The sequence below is a fragment of the Chiroxiphia lanceolata genome, chromosome 30 (assembly GCF_009829145.1).
Source record: "Chiroxiphia lanceolata isolate bChiLan1 chromosome 30, bChiLan1.pri, whole genome shotgun sequence".
NCBI classification, from domain to species: Eukaryota; Metazoa; Chordata; class Aves; order Passeriformes; family Pipridae; genus Chiroxiphia; species Chiroxiphia lanceolata.
In genome coordinates, this window is record NC_045666.1 from 2,310,839 (window position 1) to 2,334,672 (window position 23,834).

The 23,834-nt window shown below is 54.7% G+C and overlaps 2 protein-coding genes across 6 annotated transcripts; one reads left to right on the forward strand and one right to left on the reverse strand.

Moving 5' to 3' along the window:
- Positions 1–251: 251 nt before the first annotated feature.
- On the forward strand, positions 252–5,238 carry MCRS1 (microspherule protein 1). 2 transcript variants are annotated; one of them, XM_032713501.1, is made up of 14 exons: positions 252–505; positions 859–989; positions 1,327–1,459; positions 1,758–1,910; positions 1,999–2,108; positions 2,512–2,620; positions 2,866–3,004; positions 3,081–3,156; positions 3,538–3,566; positions 3,671–3,763; positions 3,922–4,004; positions 4,092–4,179; positions 4,598–4,725; positions 4,807–5,238. In XM_032713501.1, exons 1-14 carry the CDS (start codon positions 494–496, stop codon positions 4,891–4,893), a joined length of 1,371 nt encoding a protein of 456 aa, XP_032569392.1. In that variant the 5' UTR covers positions 252–493; the 3' UTR covers positions 4,894–5,238. The 2 variants fall into 2 exon arrangements, with proteins under 2 accessions (XP_032569392.1, XP_032569393.1); XM_032713502.1 differs by lacking the exons at positions 252–505; positions 859–989; positions 1,327–1,459; positions 1,758–1,910 and having other exon boundaries at positions 2,010–2,075.
- SPATS2 (spermatogenesis associated serine rich 2) lies at positions 5,174–23,726 on the reverse strand. 4 transcript variants are annotated; one of them, XM_032713498.1, is made up of 14 exons: positions 23,564–23,726; positions 19,471–19,654; positions 17,575–17,769; positions 14,160–14,239; positions 13,965–14,073; positions 13,542–13,591; positions 12,796–13,015; positions 12,393–12,527; positions 10,938–11,073; positions 7,613–7,671; positions 7,043–7,152; positions 6,680–6,782; positions 6,385–6,560; positions 5,174–6,109 (listed from the first exon to the last, which is right to left on the reverse strand). In XM_032713498.1, exons 3-14 carry the CDS (start codon positions 17,597–17,599, stop codon positions 5,912–5,914), a joined length of 1,401 nt encoding a protein of 466 aa, XP_032569389.1. In that variant the 5' UTR covers positions 17,600–17,769; positions 19,471–19,654; positions 23,564–23,726; the 3' UTR covers positions 5,174–5,911. The 4 variants fall into 4 exon arrangements, with proteins under 4 accessions (XP_032569389.1, XP_032569390.1, XP_032569388.1 ...); XM_032713499.1 differs by lacking the exon at positions 19,471–19,654 and having other exon boundaries at positions 12,393–12,524; XM_032713497.1 differs by lacking the exon at positions 19,471–19,654.
- Between the last annotated feature and the right edge of the window lie 108 nt (positions 23,727–23,834).

A 23,834-nucleotide genomic window follows, 5' to 3' on the forward strand; every position in this document is an offset into this window, starting at 1 on the left:
GCGGGGGCTGTAGGAACCCCTAAAAATGGCCCTTAAATTGGCCCCTGGCTCACTGGGGGCTCATGTGGCTCCCGGCTCAGACCCAAGAGCTAGTGGATATTCCAGCAGCCAAACTACACAGTTTTATTAACTAGATCGAATAAATTTGATCGGATCGATCGGGAAGTTCCAGGACCCCGTGATGGGTGAGGGCACCCGCCATGATAAGTGTGGCGGTGGTGCCACTATGATGGGAACGGCCGCTTCAACGGCCGGAACAAGCTGTATCTGCCGGGACAAGCGGGCACGTCCCGTTCCCACCCTCGTGAGTGGGGTCCGGCCGCTCTCGGCCCGCCCTCAGCTCCGGCTCAGAACGCGGGGCCGCGGCCCTGCCCTTAGTCAAGATGGCGTCACCCCGCGAGGGCAAAGGAGGAACCTTTCACATGGCGGCGGCCTCCGCGGCTTCGGTGACGTCACGGGCTTCCGGGAGGGAAGCGGCCATGGCGGCCCGGGGATGCCGGGGCTGGTGAGGCCTGGGGGGAGTGGGGGGTCCGGGGGGGTTGGGGAGGTCCGTGAGGGGTTCTGGGGGGGACACGGGGCTGGGGGACGGCGGGAGGGGCATGAGGCCCGGGCCGAGTCCCCCCCGCGCCGACAGGTTGTGCCCTTTTCGTCCCCCCCCCGTTGTCACCCCCCGTGTCTCCTCATGGCCCCCACACCCCCAGTCCGCCCCCCGGAGGTGTGACAGGACCCCCCCATGTCCTCATTGCCCCCTCCCCAATCCTCACTGTCCCCCAAATTCCTCCCGAATCCACCCCCCCGGAGTGTGACAGCCCTGGGGGGGGCACTGGGTGACACTCCCACCTGCTGTGACCCCCCCAGAGACCCCCAGGAACCCCCCCAGGACCCCCCATGGCCACGAGTCGCTCGGAGGACGAGGAGTCCCTGGGGGGGACCAAAAGGGGCCCGGCCCCCCCCCCGGGGACTGTCCCCAAACGCCGCAGCTCCTCCAGGTACGGGGGACGGGGGGGCTGGGGGAGCCTTGGTGGGGGTCGGAGGCGCTGAGAATGAGCCACAACGAGGGGGGGCTGGAGGGGTCCCCTGGGGACTGTCCCCAAACGCTGCAGCTCCTCCAGGTATGGGGGGCTTTGGGGGTTTTGGGGGTCTTGGGGGGTCTGGGAGGGTCTTGGGAGGGGTCGAGGGGAGCTGAGAATGAGCCGCAACGAGGGGACACTGGGGGTGATGTGGTAGGGGGTGGCGGACGTGGGGGGGCACGGGGGGCCCCAGGCAGGGTGTGGGGCACAGGGGGGTCTGGTGCCATGTCTGTTCCTCCCCGTGCCCCCCCGGCAGGTTCATCAAGAGGAAGAAGTTTGACGACGAGCTGGTCGAGAGCAGCCTGGCCAAGTCCTCGAGCCGCGCCAAGGGGGGCCCGGAGCCCCCCCCTCGGCCTGGTCCCGACCCCCCCCCGGGGGACAGGAGGAAGGTCAGGGCTGGGTGGGGACTGGGGGCAGCACGGGGACATTGGGGACACCCTGGGACCAGTGGGGGAGTCCCAGGGCAGGTGGTCTTGAGGCCGTCCCGGGGTCACTGGGGACATCCAGGTTCATTCAGGAGCCATTGGGAGCCCCCAGAGCCCCCCGCAGATGTTGAGGGTGGTGTCCCCCCATGACCCCAGGCCTGGGACCCCCCCATGGCTGTTGGGGACATCCAGAAGCCATTGGGGACATCCCAGCAGCCTAGGGACCCCCAGAGACCTCTCTAAACCTGTCCCTCCCCCCAAGGTGTCGAGGGCAGTGCCCCCCCCCGCGGCCCCCGGGCCCCCCCCCGGGCTGCCCAAGAGGCTCAAGAAGAGCAAACAGAGCCCGGCGGTGCCGCGGGACCTGGGCCGCTGGAAACCCGCCGACGACCTGCTGCTCATCAACGCCGTGCTGCAGGTGGGCTGGGGGGCTCAGGGACCCCCCTCACCCGGGGGGGTTTGGGGAGACCCCACAGACCCCTCCTCTGACCTGGGGGTGTTCCCAGACCAACGACCTCACCTCGGTTCACCTGGGGGTGAAGTTCAGCTGCCGCTTCACCCTGAGGGAGATCCAGGAGCGCTGGTACGCGCTGCTCTACGACCCCGTCATCTGCAAGTGAGGGGGCTCGGGGGGCTCGGGGGGGATCCAGGGGTCTATGGGGGGAGCTGGGGGTCCTTGCTCCCTAAGGGACATCCAGGGATGCTGCTCTACAGCCCCATCATCTGCAAGTGAGGGGGCTCGGGGGGCTTAGGAGGGATCCAGGGGTCTGTGTGAGGGGGAACCGGGGGTCTTGGGGGGCTCTGGGGGGTCTCAGGTGTCCCCAGAGGACCTGGGATGTCCCCAGGGGGTGGTTTCAGGTGTCCCTGAGGAGCGTCTCAGCCCTCCCTGGGGGTCTGGGTCATCCTTTGGGGTCTCACCTGTCCTTGGCGGGGTCTCATATCTGGGCTGTCCTTGGGGGTCTCTGGGGGGTCTCCCCCATGCTGGGGGTCCCTGGGGGTCTCACCCCCGGGTCCCCCAGACTGGCCTGCCAGGCCATGCGCTCGCTGCACCCCGAGGCCGTGGCTGCCGTGCAGAGCAAGGTCCTGTTCAGCAAAGCTGAGGAGCAGCTGCTCACCAGGGTCCCCTCGGTGAGTGGCCCCAAACGGCCCCAAAGAGTCCCCAGATGTCCCCTGACCCCCCAGCTGCTCATCAGGGTGGGATTGGGCACAGTGGGGGGGTTCCCAAGTGTCCCCAAGTGTCCCTTTGTGTCCCCTCCTGGCCCCTCCTGTTGTGTCCCCCCTCACATCCCTCCATGTCCCCTTGGGTTTCCATGTTTCCCCTTGCGTCTCAAAGTGTCCCCTCACATCCCCCTCATGTCCCCTGTCCTCCCCAGGCCCCCCAGCCCTCCCTGGAGACCTTCCAGGACCTGCTGCTCCGACACCCCGAGGTGTTTTACCCTTCAAGGACCCCCAAGGCCCTGCAGCTGCACTGGCAGCTCCTGCGCCAGTACCACCTGCTGCAGGACCAGACAGGTGAGGGGGGGCCTGGGGGGCACTGGGGGGGCCTGGGGGGTCACCAGCCCCTCACCCCCCCCCTCCCACCCCCCAGTGCAGCCCCTGCCCAAGGGGGACCAAGTGCTGAACTTCTCGGACGCCGAGGAGATGGTGGATGACGGGAAACTCAGGTGGGGGGGCTTGGGGAGGTTTGGGGGGGCTTTGGGGGAGTGGGGGGAAGTAGGAGGTCAAGGGAGGGACTGGAGATGAAGGGAAGGGTTTTTGTGGGGGCAGGGAGGTCAGGTGAGGTTTGGGGGGGCTCAAGGGAGAGTTTGGGAGGGCTGGAGGTGTTGGGAGCTCGAGGGTTTTGGGGGGCACAGGGAGCTCAAGGGAGGGTTTGGGGGGACTGAGGGAGAGTTGAGGGGGCTGGAGGCTGTTTGGGGGGGGCTGGGAGGGGGACAGGGCCCCCTCTGGGGAGTTCAGGGTGTCCCAGGGAGCCCCAGTGATATTTTTGGGGGGGCTGGGGTCCTGGGGGGTGGCCTCACCATCCCAACCCCCCTTCTCCTGGGCAGGGATGTGCGGGACGAGGTGCTGGAGCATGGTGAGTGTCCCCCACCCTCCTGAACCCCCCTAAACCCCCAGGACCCCTGGGGAGGGGTCAGGTACCCCCCGGCCCCCCCAGGACCCCCTTTGCCCCCCCTCCAGAGCTGACGGTGGCGGATCGGCGGCAGAAACGGGAGATCCGGCAGCTGGAGCAGGAGCTGCACAAGTGGCAGGTGCTGGTGGATTCCATCACAGGTGGGCTGTCTGTCTGTCTGTCTCCCGCTGTCCCTCTGTTCCCCCCATGTCCCTCTGTGTCCCTGGTGTCTCTGTGTCCCACTAACTCCCAGTGTCCCTCTGTCCCTCCCTCTGTGTCTGTGTGTCCCCCCTTGACCCCCACTGTCCCCCCATTCCAGGGATGAGCTCCCCAGATTTCGACAGCCAGACCCTGGCGGTGCTGCGGGGGCGGATGGTGCGGTACCTGATGCGCTCCCGAGAGGTAAAACACCCCAAAATCAACCCCAAGCCCCCACCCCCCAAAATCCTCCCGGGGACCCCTCAAACCCCCCCAAATCTCCCCCCAAAGATCACCCTGGGCAGGGCCACCAAGGACAACCAGATCGACGTGGACCTGGCGCTGGAGGGCCCGGCCTGGAAGATCTCCCGCAAACAAGGTGGGGCTGGGGGGGCTTTGGGGGAGTTTGGGGGGCTCTGCGGGGGTCAGGGGGCTGCATCCCCCCCTCTCCTAACAGGGTTTACCTGCCAGGTGTCACCAAGGTCAACCCCCCCCCCCCCCAAACGTGGGGCCCCTCATGAGGGGGAGGTTCCTCTGCTCAGGCTTTGGGGGCCATTTGCAGCCCCCTCCTGCCCCCCCCCGGACCCCCAACCCTGGGGCCCCCCTTCAGCCCCAAGGACCCCCCCAGAATCAGGGACCCCCCTTGACAGAAACCCCCCACCAGAGGAGGTTCCTGTTCTTCTCTCTTGGGGGTCGGGCTCTTCTTTGGGGGCCATTCCCGGCCCCCTCCTGCCCCCCCATCCCCACCTGGATCCCCTTGGACCCCCCGGCTCCCCTGAATCCCTGGAATTCCCTAGGGGTGATCAAGCTGAAGAACAACGGCGACTTCTTCATCGCCAACGAGGGCCGGCGCCCCATTTACATCGACGGCCGCCCCGTCCTGGGGGGCAACAAGTGGAAGCTCAACAACAACTCTGTGGTCGAGGTGGGGCCGGGGAGTCCTGGGGGGTCCTGGGGGTCCCGGGGTGTCCCAGGGGTCCCAGCAAGCCCCGCTTTGTCCCCCCAGATCGCCAGCCTGCGCTTCGTCTTCCTCATCAACCAGGACCTCATCGCCCTCATCAAGGCCGAGGCGGCCAAGCTGGCCCAGCAGTGAGGGGGGTGAGGGGGGATTGGGGTCCCAGTTTGGCACTGGGGGGGCTTGGGACCCCCCAGCACCCCCCCATCCCAAACTGCTTCCAATAAAGTCATCGCTACCCCTGGGGAGGGGCTGCTTGGGGCACCCCAAGAGCCAACTGGGACCCCCCTCAAAGATATTGGGGTGCCCCTCCCCCTTTACCTGGCCCAGGTGAGCTGGGGGGGGACACAGACAGACAACCCTCCCAACCCCCATCCCTGAATTCCTCTCCCCTCCCAAAAAAAAATTTTTAAAGCTCAACATTTCATTGATTTGTTCTGAAGTTGTAATTAATTAAAGAGAAGGAAAAAAAACAACAAAAAAAATCAAACTTGGAAAAAAACCATGGAAAAAAGGAGGGGGGCAGAAAAGTTGGGGACCCCCCCCCCCCAGCCCTCCCCCATTTGGATTTACTGTCCTTGTTCCCAGGAATGTCTGGGATTTGCTCCTGGGTGTTGCTGTGAAGGGGATTTTGGGGGGGGGAGAGGCAGGAACTGGGATGGGAATGAAAGAAATTCCCCAAAGAAAATCCAGGGAAAAAGCTGAAATGTGCAGCTGAGGGGACCCCCCCAATCCCAGCGCACACAGAGAGGTCAGAGGGGACACCCCAGATCCCACAGGGAACATTCCAGATCCTGGGGGGACACAGAGGGGACACCTCAGATCCCAGAGGGCCTCAGGGGACATCCCAGATTTGGGGGAGACAGAGGGGACTCCCCAGTTCCCAGAGGAGAACATTCCAGATCCTGGGGGGGTCAGAGGCCCCTCCTCCCCCCCGCTCCTCCTCGCTTCCAGCGCGAGGGATTTTTGGGATGGAGAAGAAGGAGAAGGGGGGGGGCGATGGCAGCACTGGGGGGGTCCTGAGCCCCCAAATCCCGATGGGACAACACGGAACAGACCAGGATGGGGGGGAGAAAGGGGTAAAAAGGAGGGGAAATGGCACAGAACGGGAATTGTAAACGTGGCTGGGACCCCTGTCAGGATCCCAGAGTTTTCCTCAGGAATTCGCTCCCTTGGGGTGGCTCTTGCGGGGTCTCCGTGGGGGGAGCCCCCCCCGGGGGGCTGGGGGGGGGCCCGGGGTCGGAGGGTTGCGGGGGCCGGGCCGGGTCCCGCTGTTGGGGGGCTCGGGGGGGCCGTTGTGCCGCGGGGTCGGGGCTCGGGGTCCTCCTTCCGCCCTCCGGATCCGCTGGGAAGGCTGGGAATGGAGGGAGTTGAGAACAGGGACCCCCCCAAAACCCCCTCCCCTGGAACCCCAAGTCCTGGGAATCTGGGAACCTCCCAACCCCCTCCCCTGGACCCCCAAATCCCACCCTGGGAACACCTGAGAATCTGGGAAGGCTGGGAATGAGAGGGGGTGAGAACCTGGACCCCCCTCAAACACCCCCCCCCCGAATCCCCAATCCATAGGGCCGATCCATCCAGGGAACCCCCAGAGCCCCCCAGACCCCCCCACACCCTCTCCAGACCCACCTCTCGGGGGGGTCGGGGCCGTCCCCCCCCCGTGTCCCCCAGAGCCCCCTCGGGGGGTCCCGGGGCTTTCCCGGCCGTGCTGGGGGTGGGGGAGGCACTGGGGGGGCCCGGGGGGGCCCCGGGGGGGCCGGAGCTGCAGCGGGAGCGGCTGGAATAGCTGGTCTTGGGGTGGGACACTGGAACAGAGACAGCAGGGGAGGGGTCAGAGGGGCTGGGATCACTGGGATACTGGCCAGGATGCTCTGGGAGCAGGTGGAGGGGCTCAGGTGAGTGACCCCAGGAGCCCCCAGCCCACCTTGGCCGAAGCAGGTGATGCTCCTCTTGAGCCCCTCCAGGTCGCAGGTGAACCTGCCGGCCCTGCCCAGCTCCTCGTCGTACTTGCGCTCGCTCACAAAGTGCTGCCAAGAGTGGGGGAAAAGGGGGGATTTGGGCTGGGAAGGGGAGCAGGGAACAGGGAGATCCTCCCAGTTCTGTGGTGGAAGGGGGAGACCCTCCTGGTTCAGCCCAGGACAGGAGGGGTTTCAGGGAATTCAGGGAATGTGGAACTTTCCCCAGGTGTTGGGTGAAATCAGGATTTTACAAAACCACTTTAAATTCTGTTTGGAATCCAAAGTGTTTGGAATTCAAGGTGCCCCCCCCAGGTGCCCCCGGGGCCCACCTTGATGTCAGCCCTGAGCTCCAGCAGCTGCTCCTCCGACATCCGCGCGGCCCCGTCCGTGAGTTTCCGCAGGGCCTCCGCCCTCCTCTGCCTCCCCACCAGGATCTCCACTGGGAAAACAGCCCTGGATCAGGGAAAAACCACCCCCCCAACCCCCCAGGCCCCTCCCTGGGGTAATTCCAGCTCCAAACAGGCACCAAACCAGAGGAGAAAGCTCCAGGAGGGACGTTGGGAGCAGCTCTGTCCCTTTGTCACCTCTGGAACTGGGTCTTTTCCATTAGATTTGTCCCCATTCTGTCGGGGAAATCCCATCAGCCCCCCTATCCCGAAAGATGGGATGTAGGATAAACCCTGAAGGGAATTTCATGGAATTTTATGGAATGGTTTGGGGTGGGAGGGACCTTAAAGGTGAGCAGAAAAGCTGTTTCCATCCTCAGGAATGTCAGGATTTCGGGAATTCCCACCCTCTGGGGAGGTTTTGTAACAGCCATGATGGAGTCCTGAGGTGTTTGGGAATGATGGGAACAGGAAGGAAATCCTGGGAAAACCCCTCCAAGAACAGCCCCTTACTTGCTTCTGCCTTCACTTTGTCCATCTCGGCCAGCAAAGCCACTTCTCGGTCCATGAGGCTGCGGAAAACAGGGAAAAGGGAAGGGATTTAGTGCTGGAGAGGGCAGGGAAAGGCTCCGGGAGGAGGATCCAGCCGGGACAGACCGGCAGGTGGAGCTGGAACCGCGGGAAGTGCCCGGAGAGCCCCGGATTGGGCTGGAATGGGGAGGGGAGAGGGGGGACAGGGAGGAACTGGGGGCGGGAGGAATTGGGGAGCAGGAGAAATTGGGGAACAGGAACTGGGAGCAGAGAGTTGGGGACAGGAGGATGGACTGGGGAGCAGGAACTGGGAGCCCCACGGGGCACCTGGAGCTCACCTGGAGCCCTGCAGGGCCCAGCACGTGGATTCTGCCGTGCCTGAGGCCCTTGGGGACACACAGGGGACACATGGGGGACACACACGGGACACCTGAGCAGGGCACAGCCCCAGGGCCTCAGGAGACTGAAATCCCCCCAGAACAGCAGCACTGAACCTGGGCCAGAGTCAGCCCAGGGGGGGGACAGAGACCCCTCGGGTGTCCTGGAGCCCCCTCAGGTCACCCAAAGGCCCCCCAGGGGAGGCAGAACCCTCTCAGGTGCCCCAGAGCCCCTTTAGGTGACCAAGAGCCCCCTCAGGTCACCCCGAGCCCACCCAAGTGACCCCGAATCCCCGGGGATGAGCAGGAGCTCTCTCAGGTGAGGAACAGCCCCCAGGGAAGGCAGAACCCTCTCGGGTGCCCCAGAGCCTCCCAGATCTCCACATCCCTCTGCTCCCACTCCAGAGCCTTTCCCACCCATTCCCCCAGGTGCCAACAAACCCTAAAGGAATCCCAGTCCCCCCAGTCTGGCTTTGTGCAGGAACTGGCTCCCAGACAGACCCTGGGCCCCTCTGCCCCCGTTCCTGGTTCCCACTGCTCCAGGTGAGTCAGGAATTCAAATCCAGCCCTTTAATTGGGCTCATTTCCCTTTTCATTCCCAACTACAAAAGCCCAAACCCTCCTGTCCCTGTTCCCCCCTCGGAGCCACCGGGGGACAGCGGGGTCAGCCCTTCATCCCTCGCCTTTTTTGAGGGAAAAATGTTGGAAAATGGGTAGAATGTTTAATTTAGTCCCTGTCTGAGGCACTGAAATACCAACCCCCCCTTCCCTGGGAGGGAGGGGGATCAATCTCCACAATTCCCTGGAACAGCAGCTCTGACATTTGGCTGCTTCTGGTGATTTATGGCTCCCTCCTCCTGCCTTTTTCCAGGGCAGGGAAGGGGCAGAGCCACGGGAATGAGGCTTCTCCCTGCTCCCAGGAATTCCCAGAGTGGCCACACCTGGATGTGCAGCACCCAAAGGGCATCAGTGTCCCCTGGAAAGGGCAGGAATTCCAGGAGCTGGGGGAGAAAGGGGGAATGTGGCCTTATTTGATTAATTCCCAGCCATTCCAAGCCATTCCCAGCCTTAATTAATGAATTTTCAGCCATTTCAGGCCATTCCCAGCCTTAATTAATGAATTCCCAGCCATTTCAGGCCATTCCCAGAGTGTTCACACCTGGATCTTCCCCTCCCACAGGTTCCCTTTCCCTCCTGCCCATCTCTGTGTGAGCATCCGGAATTCCCGGATCTGGAGAAGGGTGGGAATGTGGGTTAATTAAATATTCCTTAATTAATGATTAATTATAATGCAGGAACAGTCTCAGGGCCTGCCTCATCCTGTTCCCAGGATTATTCTCTGTTAGCCAGGAATTGAGACCAGGATTAATCCCTGTTAACCAGGAATTAGTACCAGGATTAATCCAAGGAAAGGATGTTTTCCAGACCTGGAAGAAGGTTTTTACACGTGGAATTTGTGTGGAGAGGTTAAAAAATCCTTAAACCCCCACTCTAATAATATAGAATTTTGATAATAATATAGTTAATGTTATATAAAATAGATAATAATACATTGTAGGTAATTATAAGATATATTATCAAAATTATAATTATAATATATTCTGTGTATTATATATAATAATATGTATATATATATAATTATATAATAAAGACAATATAGCTGGGAAAAGGCTGAAATTCCCTCTGGGAGTTCTCCAGGCTCAGCCCAGAGACCCCAGAACCCCCTGGGCACCTTTGACCCAAACCCTCAGGGAAATTCCAGACTCATTGATTCCCATTTTTAACTGATTTTAAGCTGATTTTAAGCCTGGAAAAAAAACCACTTCCTTCAGGGAAGCATTTTCCAGTGGGAATGTTGCAGGAGCACAAGGACAAGGCCACAATGAGCAGGCAAAACTGGCTAAAAGGTTTTAAATTCTTGGTTTTAGTAATTTAAAACTGTCAGGTTTTTGACACAAACAGCTTTTGACACCAAGAGCTGCTGAAATCCCAGGATGTGGGAGCAGGATTTCAGCTCCTTGTCAACCCAGGGCAGGGGTTTATGGATATTTTCTTGTTTTATGGATATTTTCTTCCCCCAAAACCAATATTTGTGCAGTTTCTCAGGGCTGGGTTCAATCAGCTGCTCCAAACATCATCCCCAGCACAAACCCAGCCCCAATTAAACCCCAGCACTAATTACACACAGAGGGCACAGTTTAAGCCTGGATTAAAATGGGAAAACAAGGGTTTTGATGAGTTTTTAGACCTCCCTGGTGACATCAAAGTCAAGCCTAATTTAAGGGTTTCAAATGGGAATGTTTGTTCCTCCAGGGACAAGATCCCAAAACTTCTCCTTCCACATCCCAAAATTTCTCCTTCCAGCTCGGCTCAGAGGGCAAACCAAGGCACAAACCTGGCTGGTTTTAGTCATGGATTCATGGAATGGTTTGGGTCCCACCGCCTGCTGTGGGCAGGGACACCTCCCACTATCCCGGGGGATCCAGCCTGGCCTGGGACACTCCCAGGGATGGGAAAGCCTCTGGAAAATCCATCCCAGCCCCTCACAGCCTCATAGGCAGGAATTTCATCCCAGAATTCCATCTAAATCTCCCCTTTTTCCAGATGGAAGCCCCTCACCCCTTGTGTTTGTCCCTCTTCAGCTCCTGGAGCCCCCAGGGAAGGAAAATGCCCTTTAAAGGTGATTCCAACCCAAACTGTTCCATGATCCCAGGCAAATAAACAGGAAGAGCTGCTCAAGCCTGGAATAATTCAGGGAAAATCATGGAATGTTGTGGGTTGAGAAGGAGCTCAAAGCCCACCCAGCTCCATGGGCAGCGATACCTCCCACCATCCTGGGACACTCCCAGAGGGTGGTGCAGCCACAACCCCGCTGGACAACCAATTCCAGCCATCCCAGGAGCAGGATCCATCCCCAAATTCCCACCCACCTGCTCTGGAGCTCGGCAAAGACCTGCTTCATCTTCCTGATGGACGTGTCCATCTCCTCCTTGAGCAGGGCCCGGTACCGCGCCAGGGACACGGAGCAGCGCTGCAGGTCCTTCACAGACTTCTCGATGTTCGACCCTGGAACGGAGGGAACAGGCAATTCCAGCCTCTGGATCCTTCCCAGGGACACAGGAAAGAGGGAACAGGCAATTCCAGCCTCTGGATCCTTCCCAGGGACACAGGAAAGAGGGAACAGGCAATTCCAGCCTCTGGATCCTTCCCAGGGGCACAGGAAAGAGGGAACAGGCAATTCCAACCCCTGGATCCTTCCCAGGGGCACGGGAAGGAGGGAACAGGCAATTCCAGCCTCTGGATCCTTCCCAGGGGCACGGGAAGGAGGGAACAGGCAATTCCAGCCTCTGGATCCTTCCCAGGGGCACGGGAAGGGATGTTCCAAAAACAGGGATCAAATGCAGCCCTGGGCTGGGTTTGGGCTGGAGATGAGCAAAGCCCAGGCTGCTCCAGAGCCCAGCACGAGGGAGATCAACGGTTTGTCTGGGAAGGGAATTTCATGGAATTATGGAATGGTTTGGGTTGGGAGGGACCTTAAAGCTCATCCAGTTCCACCTCCACCGGGACATCTCCCACTATCCCAGGTGGCTCCAACCCGGCCTGGGACACTGCCACGGATGGGAAATCCATGACTTCTCCAGGACTGAATGTCTGGACTCTCCAAGGGATGAAAATCCTCCCACCAGGAGGTGCCAGGACCCGTCCTTTCGGGTCCCGGGGGCAGAGTTTGGCTCCTGCCAAGTGAAATTACGGATCTTGTTCCACCATTCCCTGAACTGTGCCCCCGATCCCCCCCAGCACAACCTCCCCGGTCACCGGGGGGTCTCCAGGTCCCTCCTGTCCCTCCCTGTTACTGTCACATCCCAGATTTGGACAAAACACCCCAAAAGGGGGGGGAACTCCCTCCAGGGCTGTCACTTGTTGTCACTCGTTGTCACAGCCCCGGCCTGACCCTTCACAGGTTCTCAGGAACAGCCCCGGGATGTGACGGGACGTGGGGGGAGGGATGAGCTGTCCCTGCTCCAGAGAAAGTGCTGGAATTCCTGCTGTGCTGGGAGGAGGAGGAGGAAGGACCTGGACTACAGGAGATGGCCCTGCCCAGGGCAGGGGGTGGCACTGGATCACCTTCAGTGCCCCTCCCAACCCAGACCATTCCATGAATCCATGGCTTTATGGTTTTCCCTCAATTATCCAAGGCTTGAGCAGCTTTTCCTGTATTTTTATGGATATTTGACATATATTTTACGGATATCTGACATATTTTAGACTGATGAGTTCCCCTCCCAGTCTGGCCTAACCAAGCCCAGCTCCCAAGGCCTCTCCTCCTCCAGGAGTGGCTCCAAACCCTCCAATCCCTGCACATTCCCAAGGTTTTGTGTCCTTACCCATTTTCCTGCCGGGGGGTGACACCGGAGCCTCTTCCCGGGGGTCGGAGTGGGGGGTGGGCAGAGCCCTGGGGGGGGGGATGGGGAGCCTTGGGGGGTCAGGGCCAGACAATCCATTCCTTAGGCCGGGCTCTGCTGGGGAAAGGCAAACTCTGAGCCAAAAAAATCCAGCAAAAACCAGGATTTGGGACCCAAAACCAAGGAAAACACCTCCCAGAAAAAAAACCAGAAAATCAAGGCTGTGCTGAAAAAATCCCTGGAAAAATTAGGATTTAGGACCCAAAAACATCCCTCAAAAACCCCACCAGAAAATCAGGATTTAGGACCCAAACCCAAGGAAAATGCCCCAAAATGCCCTTCAGCCCCTCCCCACCATTCCCATTCCTGGTTTTCCAGCACTGACCATCCACTTCCCTGCCATCCATCGACATCCCATCCAGGCCCTCGCTCAGGGAATCCACGGATTCCGTGTCCTGGGCGCAGCCGTTCACGTGGAATCCGTTCATCCCCCCCTTCTCCCAGTTTCCCGGGGTCTCCTCTCCAGGAGGAACTGGTTTTCCAGGGGCTGGGAGGGCAGAGCTGGAGCCACTGGGAAGTTTGGGTTTGGGTTTCTTCTTTTTGTTCTGGGAATTTCGGCGGGGGGGAAAAAATATGTTAGTTGTGATTCCTGAGGGGATTTGTGATTCCTGGAGGGAATTCTGGCTGGAAGGGAAGGGAGTTAAATGGGTTTGAAGAGGAGGAGGGATTTATCCCACAATATGGGAATGCAGGGGGATTAATGAGGTGTGAAGGTGTCATGCCTTGTGAAATCTCATGGAAATCCCACTGGAATCCCACAGGAAATCTCATGGGAAATCACAGGAATCCCATGAGAAATCATGGGAATCTCATTGGAAATCTTATGGGAATCCCACTGGACAATCCCACAGGAATGCCATGGAAAATCACAGGAATCCCATGGGAAATCTCGTAAAAATCCCACAGGAATCTCATGGGAAATCTCATGGAAATCCCACAGGAAAACAGGGAATTTCTGTGCCAGGTCCCCACAAGGTGCAGCTCAAACTCCCCGTGGGATTCCCTTTCCCACCATTCCCAACTGGATCCCCCAAATTCCAAAGGTTTTAGGGAATATTTAAGGAGTGGTACCTTTTTTTTGCCTGTCACAGTCCATTCCTTCAGCACCTCACTGGCATTCCCTGCAAAGGAAAACAGGGATGAGAGGTGGGAAAAGAAGCATTTCAGGTCCTTCCCAGACACTTGGAGGTGCTTCCACACCTGGAAAACCAAGTTTCAAATCTCCTGGTTGATGGAATAAAAGGAGGGGTTTGAGCTGGGCTTTGGGAATTCCCAGTTGAGATGTTGCTCCCTTGGGATACAGGGGAAAAATCCCACTTTTTGGGGGAAAAATCCCATTTTCCAGGGGAAAAATCCAAGTTTCTGAGGAAAAAAATCCCCGAAATCTCCCCTTTGACTCTGCCATTTCACAGGTTTGGGCACCAAATTCCTGTCCACAAACACGGGATGAACCTTCCACACCCCAAGTTCCATCCCAAATCCCAGAATTCCCACCTTCCATGAAGGCCTGGACTGTTTTGTCCACACAGTTGTCAAAGTGCTGCAGGACCAGGACGATCTCGTTGTTGCTCCTGTTGGGAACGATCGCTCGGACAGCTCCGATCTGGGGGGAAAAACATGGAAAAGTGGCTGGAATTTGGGCCCTGGGAGGTGATTTATCTGGAATAAAGACTCCAAAGGCTCCTTTACCTTTTCCTTCATGTTCTCAAAGGTCCCTCCCTGGGCCATCACAGTGTTGGACTGAACATCAAAGATAAATCCCGAGGGATCTGTGGGAAAAGGAAAGTCCTAAATAACTGTGCCAAGGAGAATATGGCCTCCCAAATCCCACTAATCCCAAAATCCCAGCACCTGAGAACGTTGTCCACACCCTCCCTGACCTCTGGAATTATGGAATACTATCCTGGATCAAAGTCTAGCTCCAGGCCCTGCTCAGGACATCCCAAAACCTCCTTAATTCCCAAAATCCCAACTTCTCAGAGCCTTTCCCTGAGCTCTGGCAGGTTTGGAGCCTCCTCCTTCCCTGGGGAGCTATTCCAGGGCCCCACCACCCCCTGGGGGTTGGATTTATCCCAAAATCCAGCCTAAACCCTCCCCTGGCACAGCTCCAGCCATTCCCTGGGATCCCCCAGAGCAGAGACTGGGATGAACAATGACCATTCCCACCCCTCATCCCCACATTAAACCTCCCCCTGATCCCAGCAACAAAGAGTTAAGGAGCCTCTGGAGCAGCCCTTGGATACCAATTTCCTCCTCCTGGAGACACCAGTGGCATCCAGACTGATAAATGGGAATGAAGATCCAGCAGTTTGTGTTCCAGGAGCTCCCAGGGAATGTTTGGATGCTCCAAGAGACCCATAAACGGAGACGAGCCATCACTGACATCCAAAAGGTCACATAAATCTGCACATCCCCAGCCATTCCCGGGGGGATTTCCTGCCAGGCAGGTCTAATTCCAGGTTTTAAGAAGGAAAAGGGATGTTGCTGTGGTTTTCTGGGATAAAATATGGTGGTTTAGGGCTCAGAAAGGGCCTTGGAGGGGATAAAAACAGGACCCCGAGGTCTGGAATGACCCCATTTGGCACCACCACCCCTTTCCAGGGAGTCATGGAATTATTAAGGCTGGAAAAGTCCCCTCAGACACCAAATCCAACTGTTCGAGGGGGCTTTTCCAAACTTGCTAATTCCATGAACCCCCTGGAAATCCCATGACCCTCTTGGTGCTGGAATTATTAGGGTTGGAAAAGCCCCCTGAGACACCAAATCCAACTGTCTGAGGGGGCTCTTTCAACCTCAGTAATTCCAGGACTCTCCGGAAATTCCATGACACCTGTTCCCTCCTGAGACCTGAACCCCCAGGTCACCCATTTCTGTGCCAGTGAACCACACCTGGATCCCTTTTCCTTGGCAGCTCCCCAGGATTTGGGGATCCCACAGCCCAGTGCTCCTGCAGAGCCCCCCTGGTGTCCCTGGCTGTGTCCCTGCCCTCCCTGCTCCCTCCCCAGCGACATTCCCGATATCCCAGAGCCGCTGGCTCACCCCCTCCCCTCCTGTAAATAACCAGGACGTGGGGCGGAGACGCCCCATTGACTCCCAGACATTGACGGAGCTTTTCCTCCCCCACAGCTCCAAACACAGTGACAGAGCCCTGGGAATGATGGAAAGGTCAGCCCTGGATTCTGAGAGGATAAATCCCTCAGAGCCCCTCGGCTGGATCCACATTCCCACCCCCCCACGTCACTCCCCAGCATTCCAGCCCTTCATCTTCCAAAGGGCTCCAACCTCACCTCAACAGGGGGAATTAACGATGTTTTCCCCCAAAATTTTCACGGCAGAGCAGCCACTGAGGATCCTGGGGAAGGAATCCCAGAGTTCCAGGATCCCACGGATCCAGCCTGGCCCATCCCTCTGTCCCTTCCCACATCCCACCCAACTCGGTGCCATCCTGAAGGTCCCTCCATCCCCTTGTCCAGACTGATCCCAAATCATCACCAAGGACATTAAAGAGGCTCCTGAGCCCTGGCAAGTGCCCATTCCCAGCTGGAAGTGCTGGGATTCCCAGGGCAGGGAGCTCCTTCCAAGCCCCTTCTCCGGCTGCTTTGCTCCGGCCCCAAATCCTCCCGGAGTTCAGACACTTCTCATGCAAAAATTATGCACTGAGCCGACCCCAAACCCGCTGGATACGGCCCTGGATGTGCTCCCAGGAATCCTTAATGGGATCTGCTGGCACTGGGGCTCCCCGGGAAGGGACGGAATTTCAAACGCGGTCGCTGAGACTCAGGAGTTCGGAATTTGCATTTTTGTGGGAAGGGAAAGATCCTTCCTTGGGTTGGGAAAAGATCCTTCCCTGGGTTGGGAAAAGCTTCTTCCACCTGTCAGGAAAAGCTCCTTCCCCATGTCAGGAAAAGCCAGATTTTCCCTCTGGCCAGAGCCTGAATTCCCTCAAAATAACAACTTCCCAATGTTTTCCCGCAACTTCCCATCTTTTCCCTCAGCTTCCCCCTTGGTTTTCCCCTCCTTGACTCCCCAATTCCCTTCCCAGGTGGGATTTTCCCTCAGCACTGACGGAACCGACTCCATTCCTTAAAAATCCTTTAAGGATTCCTTAAATGATTCCAAGGGCTCACACTCCAACACAACCACTGAAAACCACTCCCAAACGATCCCATATCCCGATTTCCAGCACTAATTGCCTGGATCCAGCTCAGGGCTCCTCAGGTCGGTGGCATTTCTGTGACAAAGCCTCTGGAAATAACCACTTTATGGAGAACAAAAGCTCTTCCAGGAGGGAAAGGACAGGAATTGTCAACTCAGGAGCCTTAAATTATTAATTAGTCAGTGCAAATAAAGAGAAAATGTGACCTCCTGACACACAAACACCCTCTGGAATTAATATTCCACACAAAGAATCCCCTGGAATCAGCTCCGAGGTGGCACAGAAAGGTGGGTGTGGAGGGAAAAAACCTGCTTCTGGTGCCACATCCAAGGAAAAAAAGGCTTGGAGAGGGTTCACTGGAGGTGCTTTTCCAAGAGGGAAGTGTTTTTCCAAGGCCTGAGCCTTCCCACCCCAAATCCAGGCTCATTCCTTGACTGGACTCCTAGGAAGGGGTTCCCACGAGCCACTCCAAGGAGGAATCCTGTTCCCAAATCCCAAATTCTGTGGAAAACACGACCAAATTTGGGGAGAATTAATCCACAAGGAATAAAACCACACCCCAAATCCAGGCCCAGCAATGGGATTTCACCACTGGGATCCCAAAAAGCCCACAAAGCCCAGCTCTGCCACTTCCCAACTGTTATTTTTCCCTCAATGTCGCCCTTTTTTCCTGCTCTTTTCACTCCTGCTGCCCATGGAAAGGCTGAGATATTCCCATTAGAGCCTGGAAGTCACAGCTGTCCGAGTGGGGAGCTGAAATGCTCCTAAAAATGTCAGCGAGCCCGGCAGGTCCCGATGTCACCGAGCCGCTGACAAGGAGCTGTCACAGGGCCCCGGAGCTCCCCGGGGAACGGCGGGAGAGCGAGGCCTTTTCCCAATTAAAAAACTTGGGAATCACCGGCCCTGGGCCGGGTGGAAAACGGGAGGTTTGATCCTGTCACGTCTCACCTTTCGTGTTCTGCTTTTTAGACATTTCCAGCTCCAAATTTGGCCCCAGAAAGGGGAGGAAGGACGGGAATTCCGAGCGCTTTTGGGGACTGGGGAGGAAAATTCCCAGTCCGGGGGCCTGGAGCTGCTGGGAATGAAGGACAGGAGGAGCAGCTCCTTCCTGGGGGAGGGTCTGTCCAGCTCCAGGCGGAATTTCTGGAAGAGAAAAGAGGGAAGGAAAATAAGGGATGAAAGGAGGGAATTGCTGGGATGGGAGGCAAAGTGTTCCCAGGGGCTTCCAGGGGTTTGAAGGAGTTGGGATTTGAAAGGGATAAAAGAGCCAGGCAGGAAAAAAAACCAGCTAAAACTAGATAAAAATTTGTATTTATTATATAGGTTTAATTTATGTGTTATTAGTGATATTAAATGTTAGAAATATAAAAAATAATGCTATAAAATATTGTCTACAATCACTATGGTTTCTATACTTTAATTTATATATTATAGAATTTAATATACTATAAGTTGTATGTAATGTTATACATTATAATGTTTATAGCATAAATGTAATAATTCTATATATTATATTTTTATAACATAAATGGCATATAAAATAAAGTCCATATAAAATAACCTCCATATATTACAAATATATGTAATTTCATATAGCTTTTTCTAATATAATTTTATATCACAGAAATTATTCTATTATGAATTTTACAGCATATAATTTTTATACCTTATAAATTTTATAGCACATAATTAGTATTTAAAGGAAATTTTATATATTTATAACATTATTTTGTATATTTATAAAATATTACATATTTATATGTTATATATAAATATTTTCTATATGAATTTTATACAATGTACATTCTATGCTGTATAGATTTTAAGTATAATCTATATTTTGTATAATATACTTTTTGCTTAATACAAACACATAAATTATACTCAATACAAATGTTATGTAATATGAACTTTATTCTGTTATAAATTATCCATAAAATATCCATAAAGCCCCAAATCTCTTTGGATTTGCTTCAGTTCAACCCTTGAATTTAAAGCCACTTTAAACCCCTGACAGTGAGTGAAAAAATCGAGGAGATTGGAACTAAAACAATAAAAACTGCCACAAATCCCAACATTTCGGGACCAGATCCCACCCAGGGACAACCCAAACTCCTGGATTTCAGGATTGACTCCCCCAGAAAAGGCAAAATCCCTCCAGCAACACCCAAACCCCCGGATTTAACCCCTTCTTCCTGCTTGTTCCAAGGGGCACAACCCTCCCTCCGAGGTGGGAATTCCGGGGGGGGATTTTCCTTGGGGAAAAAAAAAAGCAGGATAAGGGTTAAACAAAGACCAGGATCCAAAGGTGAGGGAACAATAGACCCGGCTCTGGGATAAACCTCCGGATGGAGCAGTGGGAAAGCTCCCAAAATTCCCATTTTCTATGGAAAACAGATCCCAAAATTCTCATTTTCCTCTGGAAAACAGAGGGATCTGGAGGCACAAAATATTTGGGATATTGGGAGAGTTTGTCCCTGGCAGGAAAAGGGGCAGGAATGACCTGACAGGGAATTTGCTGCAGGATTAATTTACCCCTGGATCAAGGTTGTTTTTAAGGACTCAAAAGTGCCAGGGAATTTTTTTAAGGATTGGTAAGTCCCAGGAATTTTTTTAAAGGATTTACAGGTCCCAGGATTTTTTTTAAGGATTCACAAGTCTTGGGAATTCTCCAGGAACAGGGACAGGGTTTGGATTTAAAACCAGTCTTTTCCACTCTGGACTTTCCTTCCAAGCTCCCAAACTTATTCCCAAGGAGTGAATCCCAATGATTGAAATCCCAGATGAAATCAACCCTCCTTTCTGTACCAAAAAAAAAAACAAACAGGAAAAGGAATTTTTTACCTGGAAAGAGTCCCAAAAAGAAGGGATTAAACTCCTGCCTTCAGCTTTTCCCAGTTAAAACTCCTTCATCCCCAAAAAGCAAGTCTGGAGTTGGGAATTCCGGGGGATCCGAGGGATTCCAGCCCAGTTTCACTTCCCTGCTTTGCTCTGTGGCCAGAACCAGGAAACGCTGTGCCAGGAAAACCTTGGGATTCCAGATAAAGCCGGAGCTTAGGAAAGGCTGGAGCTCCCGCCCCGACCTCTGATCCCGGGATTAGAACCCTTTGGAAGGGCTTTAAACCCAGAGCCGGGCTTAAAATGCAGCAATTCAATAAAACCAAGACCAAAGTCCCCTTTCTAATCTTATTTTTGGGAACAAAATCGGTGGGAATGCTCAGGAATGAGGGGTTGGAGCACCTTGGGAGTGTTTCAATTCCCCGGGTTCGAATTCACGGAACAAAGGGATGTTTAAAAAGTGCCTCTGCAGGGACATCCCGGGAGCAAATCGGGGCAAAACCACCTCCAAGGCCACAAAAAAGCTGGAAAAAATAGGAGTTGTCTGTGGAGTTTTTTGAGAAAAGTCAAAAATCCCCCCAAAAATCCCACCTGAGCAGCCAAAAAATGGAGTTTTGTTGTGCAGTTTAAAGGAGGGAAATCAACAGGAATTAAGGGGGGTGGAACAAATGAGGGTTTGGAAAAGGGAATTTTGAGGAGAAAACGGAATATTGGGAATGGGAGTCAAAGCCCATGGATAGATAAAATGGGATAAAATGGTTAATTCTTGATAATTAATTAATATTAATTAATATTTCACCTGGTGAAGCTCCTGGGACCCGGCAGATCCCTGGGAATTCCAACCTAGCTTTAAGTGGGAATTTTCAACGTGAAGGGCTGGAAAAAACCACTAAATCCGAGTGGGAATTCAGTGGGAAAACAGGAATTAACGCAAAGAGGAGGTGGGGAGGTTATATAGAGAGAGGAAAGCCCCAAAACTGCCCCAAAAATCCAGATTTCAATCAAATATTGTTGTTTTAAGGGAATTTCCGTGGAGCAAAACAACCCAAATCTGGCTGGAAGGACCAAATTCCTGCAGGAAACTTCCCCACATCCCATGGAAATGCAGAGGATTGTTACAGGAGACTGTCAGCAGAGGGAAAACAGTTACATTTCTCAGCCAGCAAGTCAAAAAACCCCCTCAATTCCCAAATTCCCAATTCCAGAGCTGTTTTTGCTCCATCCAGACTGATTATTCAAGGAAAATTTGGGTGGAAAAGTGAGAAACAGGGAGAAATTTGTCTGGGTTTTTATCAGTCTCAGGGAGATTCGGCTAAAAGAACTGGTGTTTGAAAGAATTAAACAAAAATTGGGGGGTTTGGGGGTGTTTTGCGCTCCTGGAAAGGATCACGTGGATAATTGGCTTTGGAATTATGGAGCCTCATATTCCAGGTTATTTCCATCTTGGGGATCATCCCTGAGTACACAGAAATTGGCATTTTCTAATTATTTTCCAATAAAAATCCAATTTCCAACACTCTGGAGGCCCCAGGTGGGCCCTGACCCCCCTGTGGAGCACAAGGAATTAAATCCTGACTAAAAAATAGGATCAGACACTAAAAATCCAGGGATTTCTCACAAAAAACCACTGCAAAGTCCTCCCAAAAAGCTGAAAAAAGACACAAATTGTCTGTGAAGTGTCCGGGGAAGCTCAAAAATCCCCCAAAAATTCCACCTGAACAGCCAAAAAATAAGAGTTTTATTCAGTTTAAAGGAGGACAAGGAACAGGAATTAAGTGGGAAGGGGGGAATAAACACACCCAGGGTTGGGATGAGGGTTTGGAAAAGGGAATTCTGGGCAGGAAATAAAATACATAAATATATAAAATATATTATAGATTATATAAATAACATTTAAATAAAATACATAAAGATTTAACACCCCAACAGCCCAAATCCCTGTGCTGTGGTGGGAAGGTTTTTTTGTTTAGAACTCCCAGCTCCAGTTTTATCCCAAATTCTGCTGAATTCCCAGGAAATTTAAACCCTATACTTTGGGATTTTTTTTCTCCCCCAAAACATGTGAAGTTCAAGCAGAGCAAAATAAACCTTTTTATCCCTTCTTTTCACACATTCCTTGGTGGGTTCTGACCCAAAAGTGAATATTTTTACCCCAAAACAGCCACAAAATGCATCAATCCAGGGATTTTATCCCAAAGGAAAGAAGGAGTAGCACCAGCCTGCCTGGAATTGCAGGGTTTTTCCCTCCCAAAAAGTCTGGATAATCAGTTTTTTCCCCAAAAAAATCAGGATAATCAGTTTTCAGAAGCCTTTTAAAGACAAGGAAAGGCCAATTCCAGCAGCTCTTCCTATCCCAAAGGTGCTCCTGGAATACCAAACCCCATCTCAGGATTTAAAAGGAATAATTCCTTAATGTCCCTCTTGGGGCCTGGGGGGGAAGTGGAAGGTGGGAGATAATGAGGTGTCTGTATTCCAGGGAAATCCACACATTTATTGTCCGGAATTATTCCAGGCACGGCTGGGAATGAGGGATTATCCCCCATCCATCTTTTATGAGGTAACTGGGACACGTTTTCCTGCTTCAAAGGGGTAAAACTGTGGAGTTCAGGGGGTAAAATATTCCTGAACAAGGAGGGGGAGGGGGAAAGGGGGGAAAAAGGGAGAAGGGAAAAAAGGAGGAGGGAAAAGGAAAGGAAAAGGAAGGGAAAAGAAGGAGAAGGAAAAAAGGAAAGGGAAAGAAGGGAAAGAGGGAAAGAAAGAAGGGAAAGAAAGAAGGGAAAGAAAGAGGGGAAGGAAAGACCCCAAACTCTCCAGACCCTCCCCCTGCAACTTCTGAGGGGAAGAAGCCTGAACATCTTCCAAAAGAACCATTTTTATGCTGGGAAAGATCCCCAGGATCATGGAATCCAAGGAAGAACCTCCCAGGGAAGATGTGGCAGCCAGAGCTTTCCCGTGGGAGCATCCAGTGGGAAACACAGCCCAGAATGAGGGAAAAATAGTCCTAAACCCCTCAAAATCCCAAAATATCTGGTGGGACACTGAGGTCGAGCCCTCAGGAAGTTGTTGGGGAATTTTCAGGCCGTTCTTCCTGGTTTTCCAAGTTTTCCTCCCATCCCAAGCTGGAGTTGAAGCTCCTGGGACCCCTCAAACCACACCCTCAGGACCCCCAGGGGGGAACAATCACACCAGAAAGCACCTCAGGGACAATTCCCACATCCCAATTAGAATCTTCCCCATTCTCCACGTGGAATTAAATCCCACGTTTCCCCTTCCATCCCTCTGGAATCTCTGTTTTCACAGGGAATGAACCACAACTTCCCTGAAGGGGCTCCCTCAACAACAGGCTGGGACAGGAGCAGCACCCACGGGGAGGGAAAAGTGGGAATAAGGCTCTGGAAAAGTGGGATTTAAACTCTGGAAAAGTGGGAATCAGACTCTGGAAAAGCCTCCCCACATCCTGCTGCCTGGATGTCCCATGGAGAAATCCCTGAGTGGATGAGGAGGGTGAGAATCTGTGCTGATCCCAGGGACTTCGGGGGGGTTCTGGGGGGAACACGATGATGATGATGATGACGATAATAATAATAATAGTAATAATAATTTCTTGCCTATTTTCACCACGTTAACTGTTGGGAATAACGACCAAAGGAAGGGAAAACCCCAGTCCCTGGGGATTTGGGAGCCATCTGACAACCCCAAAATTCCTGTCACCCCCTTGGGCTGGCAAAGCTCCTCAGGCCCCCCAAACCCTCACAAAGCCCCTCAGACCTCCCAGAAGGTCCCTCCACCCCCATAAGTACCCTCAGAGCCTTCTCAAATCCTCACAAGGCCCCTCACCCCCCCTATGACTGGACCCCCCAACCCCCCACGAGGCCCCCTGTGACCCCCCAAACCTTCACAAGGCTCCTCTGACCCCCTCAGACCCCCCAACTCATCAAGAGACCCCTCAGCCCCCCCAAGGAGACCCTCGGCCCCCCACCCCCAACCCCTCACGAGACCCCTCGGCCCGGCCCCAACGGCGCCTCCCCCGCCTCCTCCCGCCCTCCGGGCCGATCCCGGAGGTGTCCGGGGGGTGTCCCGAGGGGTGTCCCGCACTCACCGGGGGGTCCCGGGGGGTCCCGGGGGGTCTCTCTCTTTGCCCCCCCTTCTCCTCCTCCCGCGATCGCTCCGCGCGGGGGCCACGGCCCGGCAGAGCCCCCTCCGCGCGACAGCCAATCAGCGCGCGGCCCCCGCCCCGCCGGCCAATCACCGTGCCCCCGCGGGGAGAGCTCTGCCAATGACAGCGCGGGGAGGCCCCTTTAGTCCCGCCCTCCACCGCCGTTCCGCAGCTAAGCCCCGCCCCCCGCGAGAGGGGCACGGCTAACCCCACA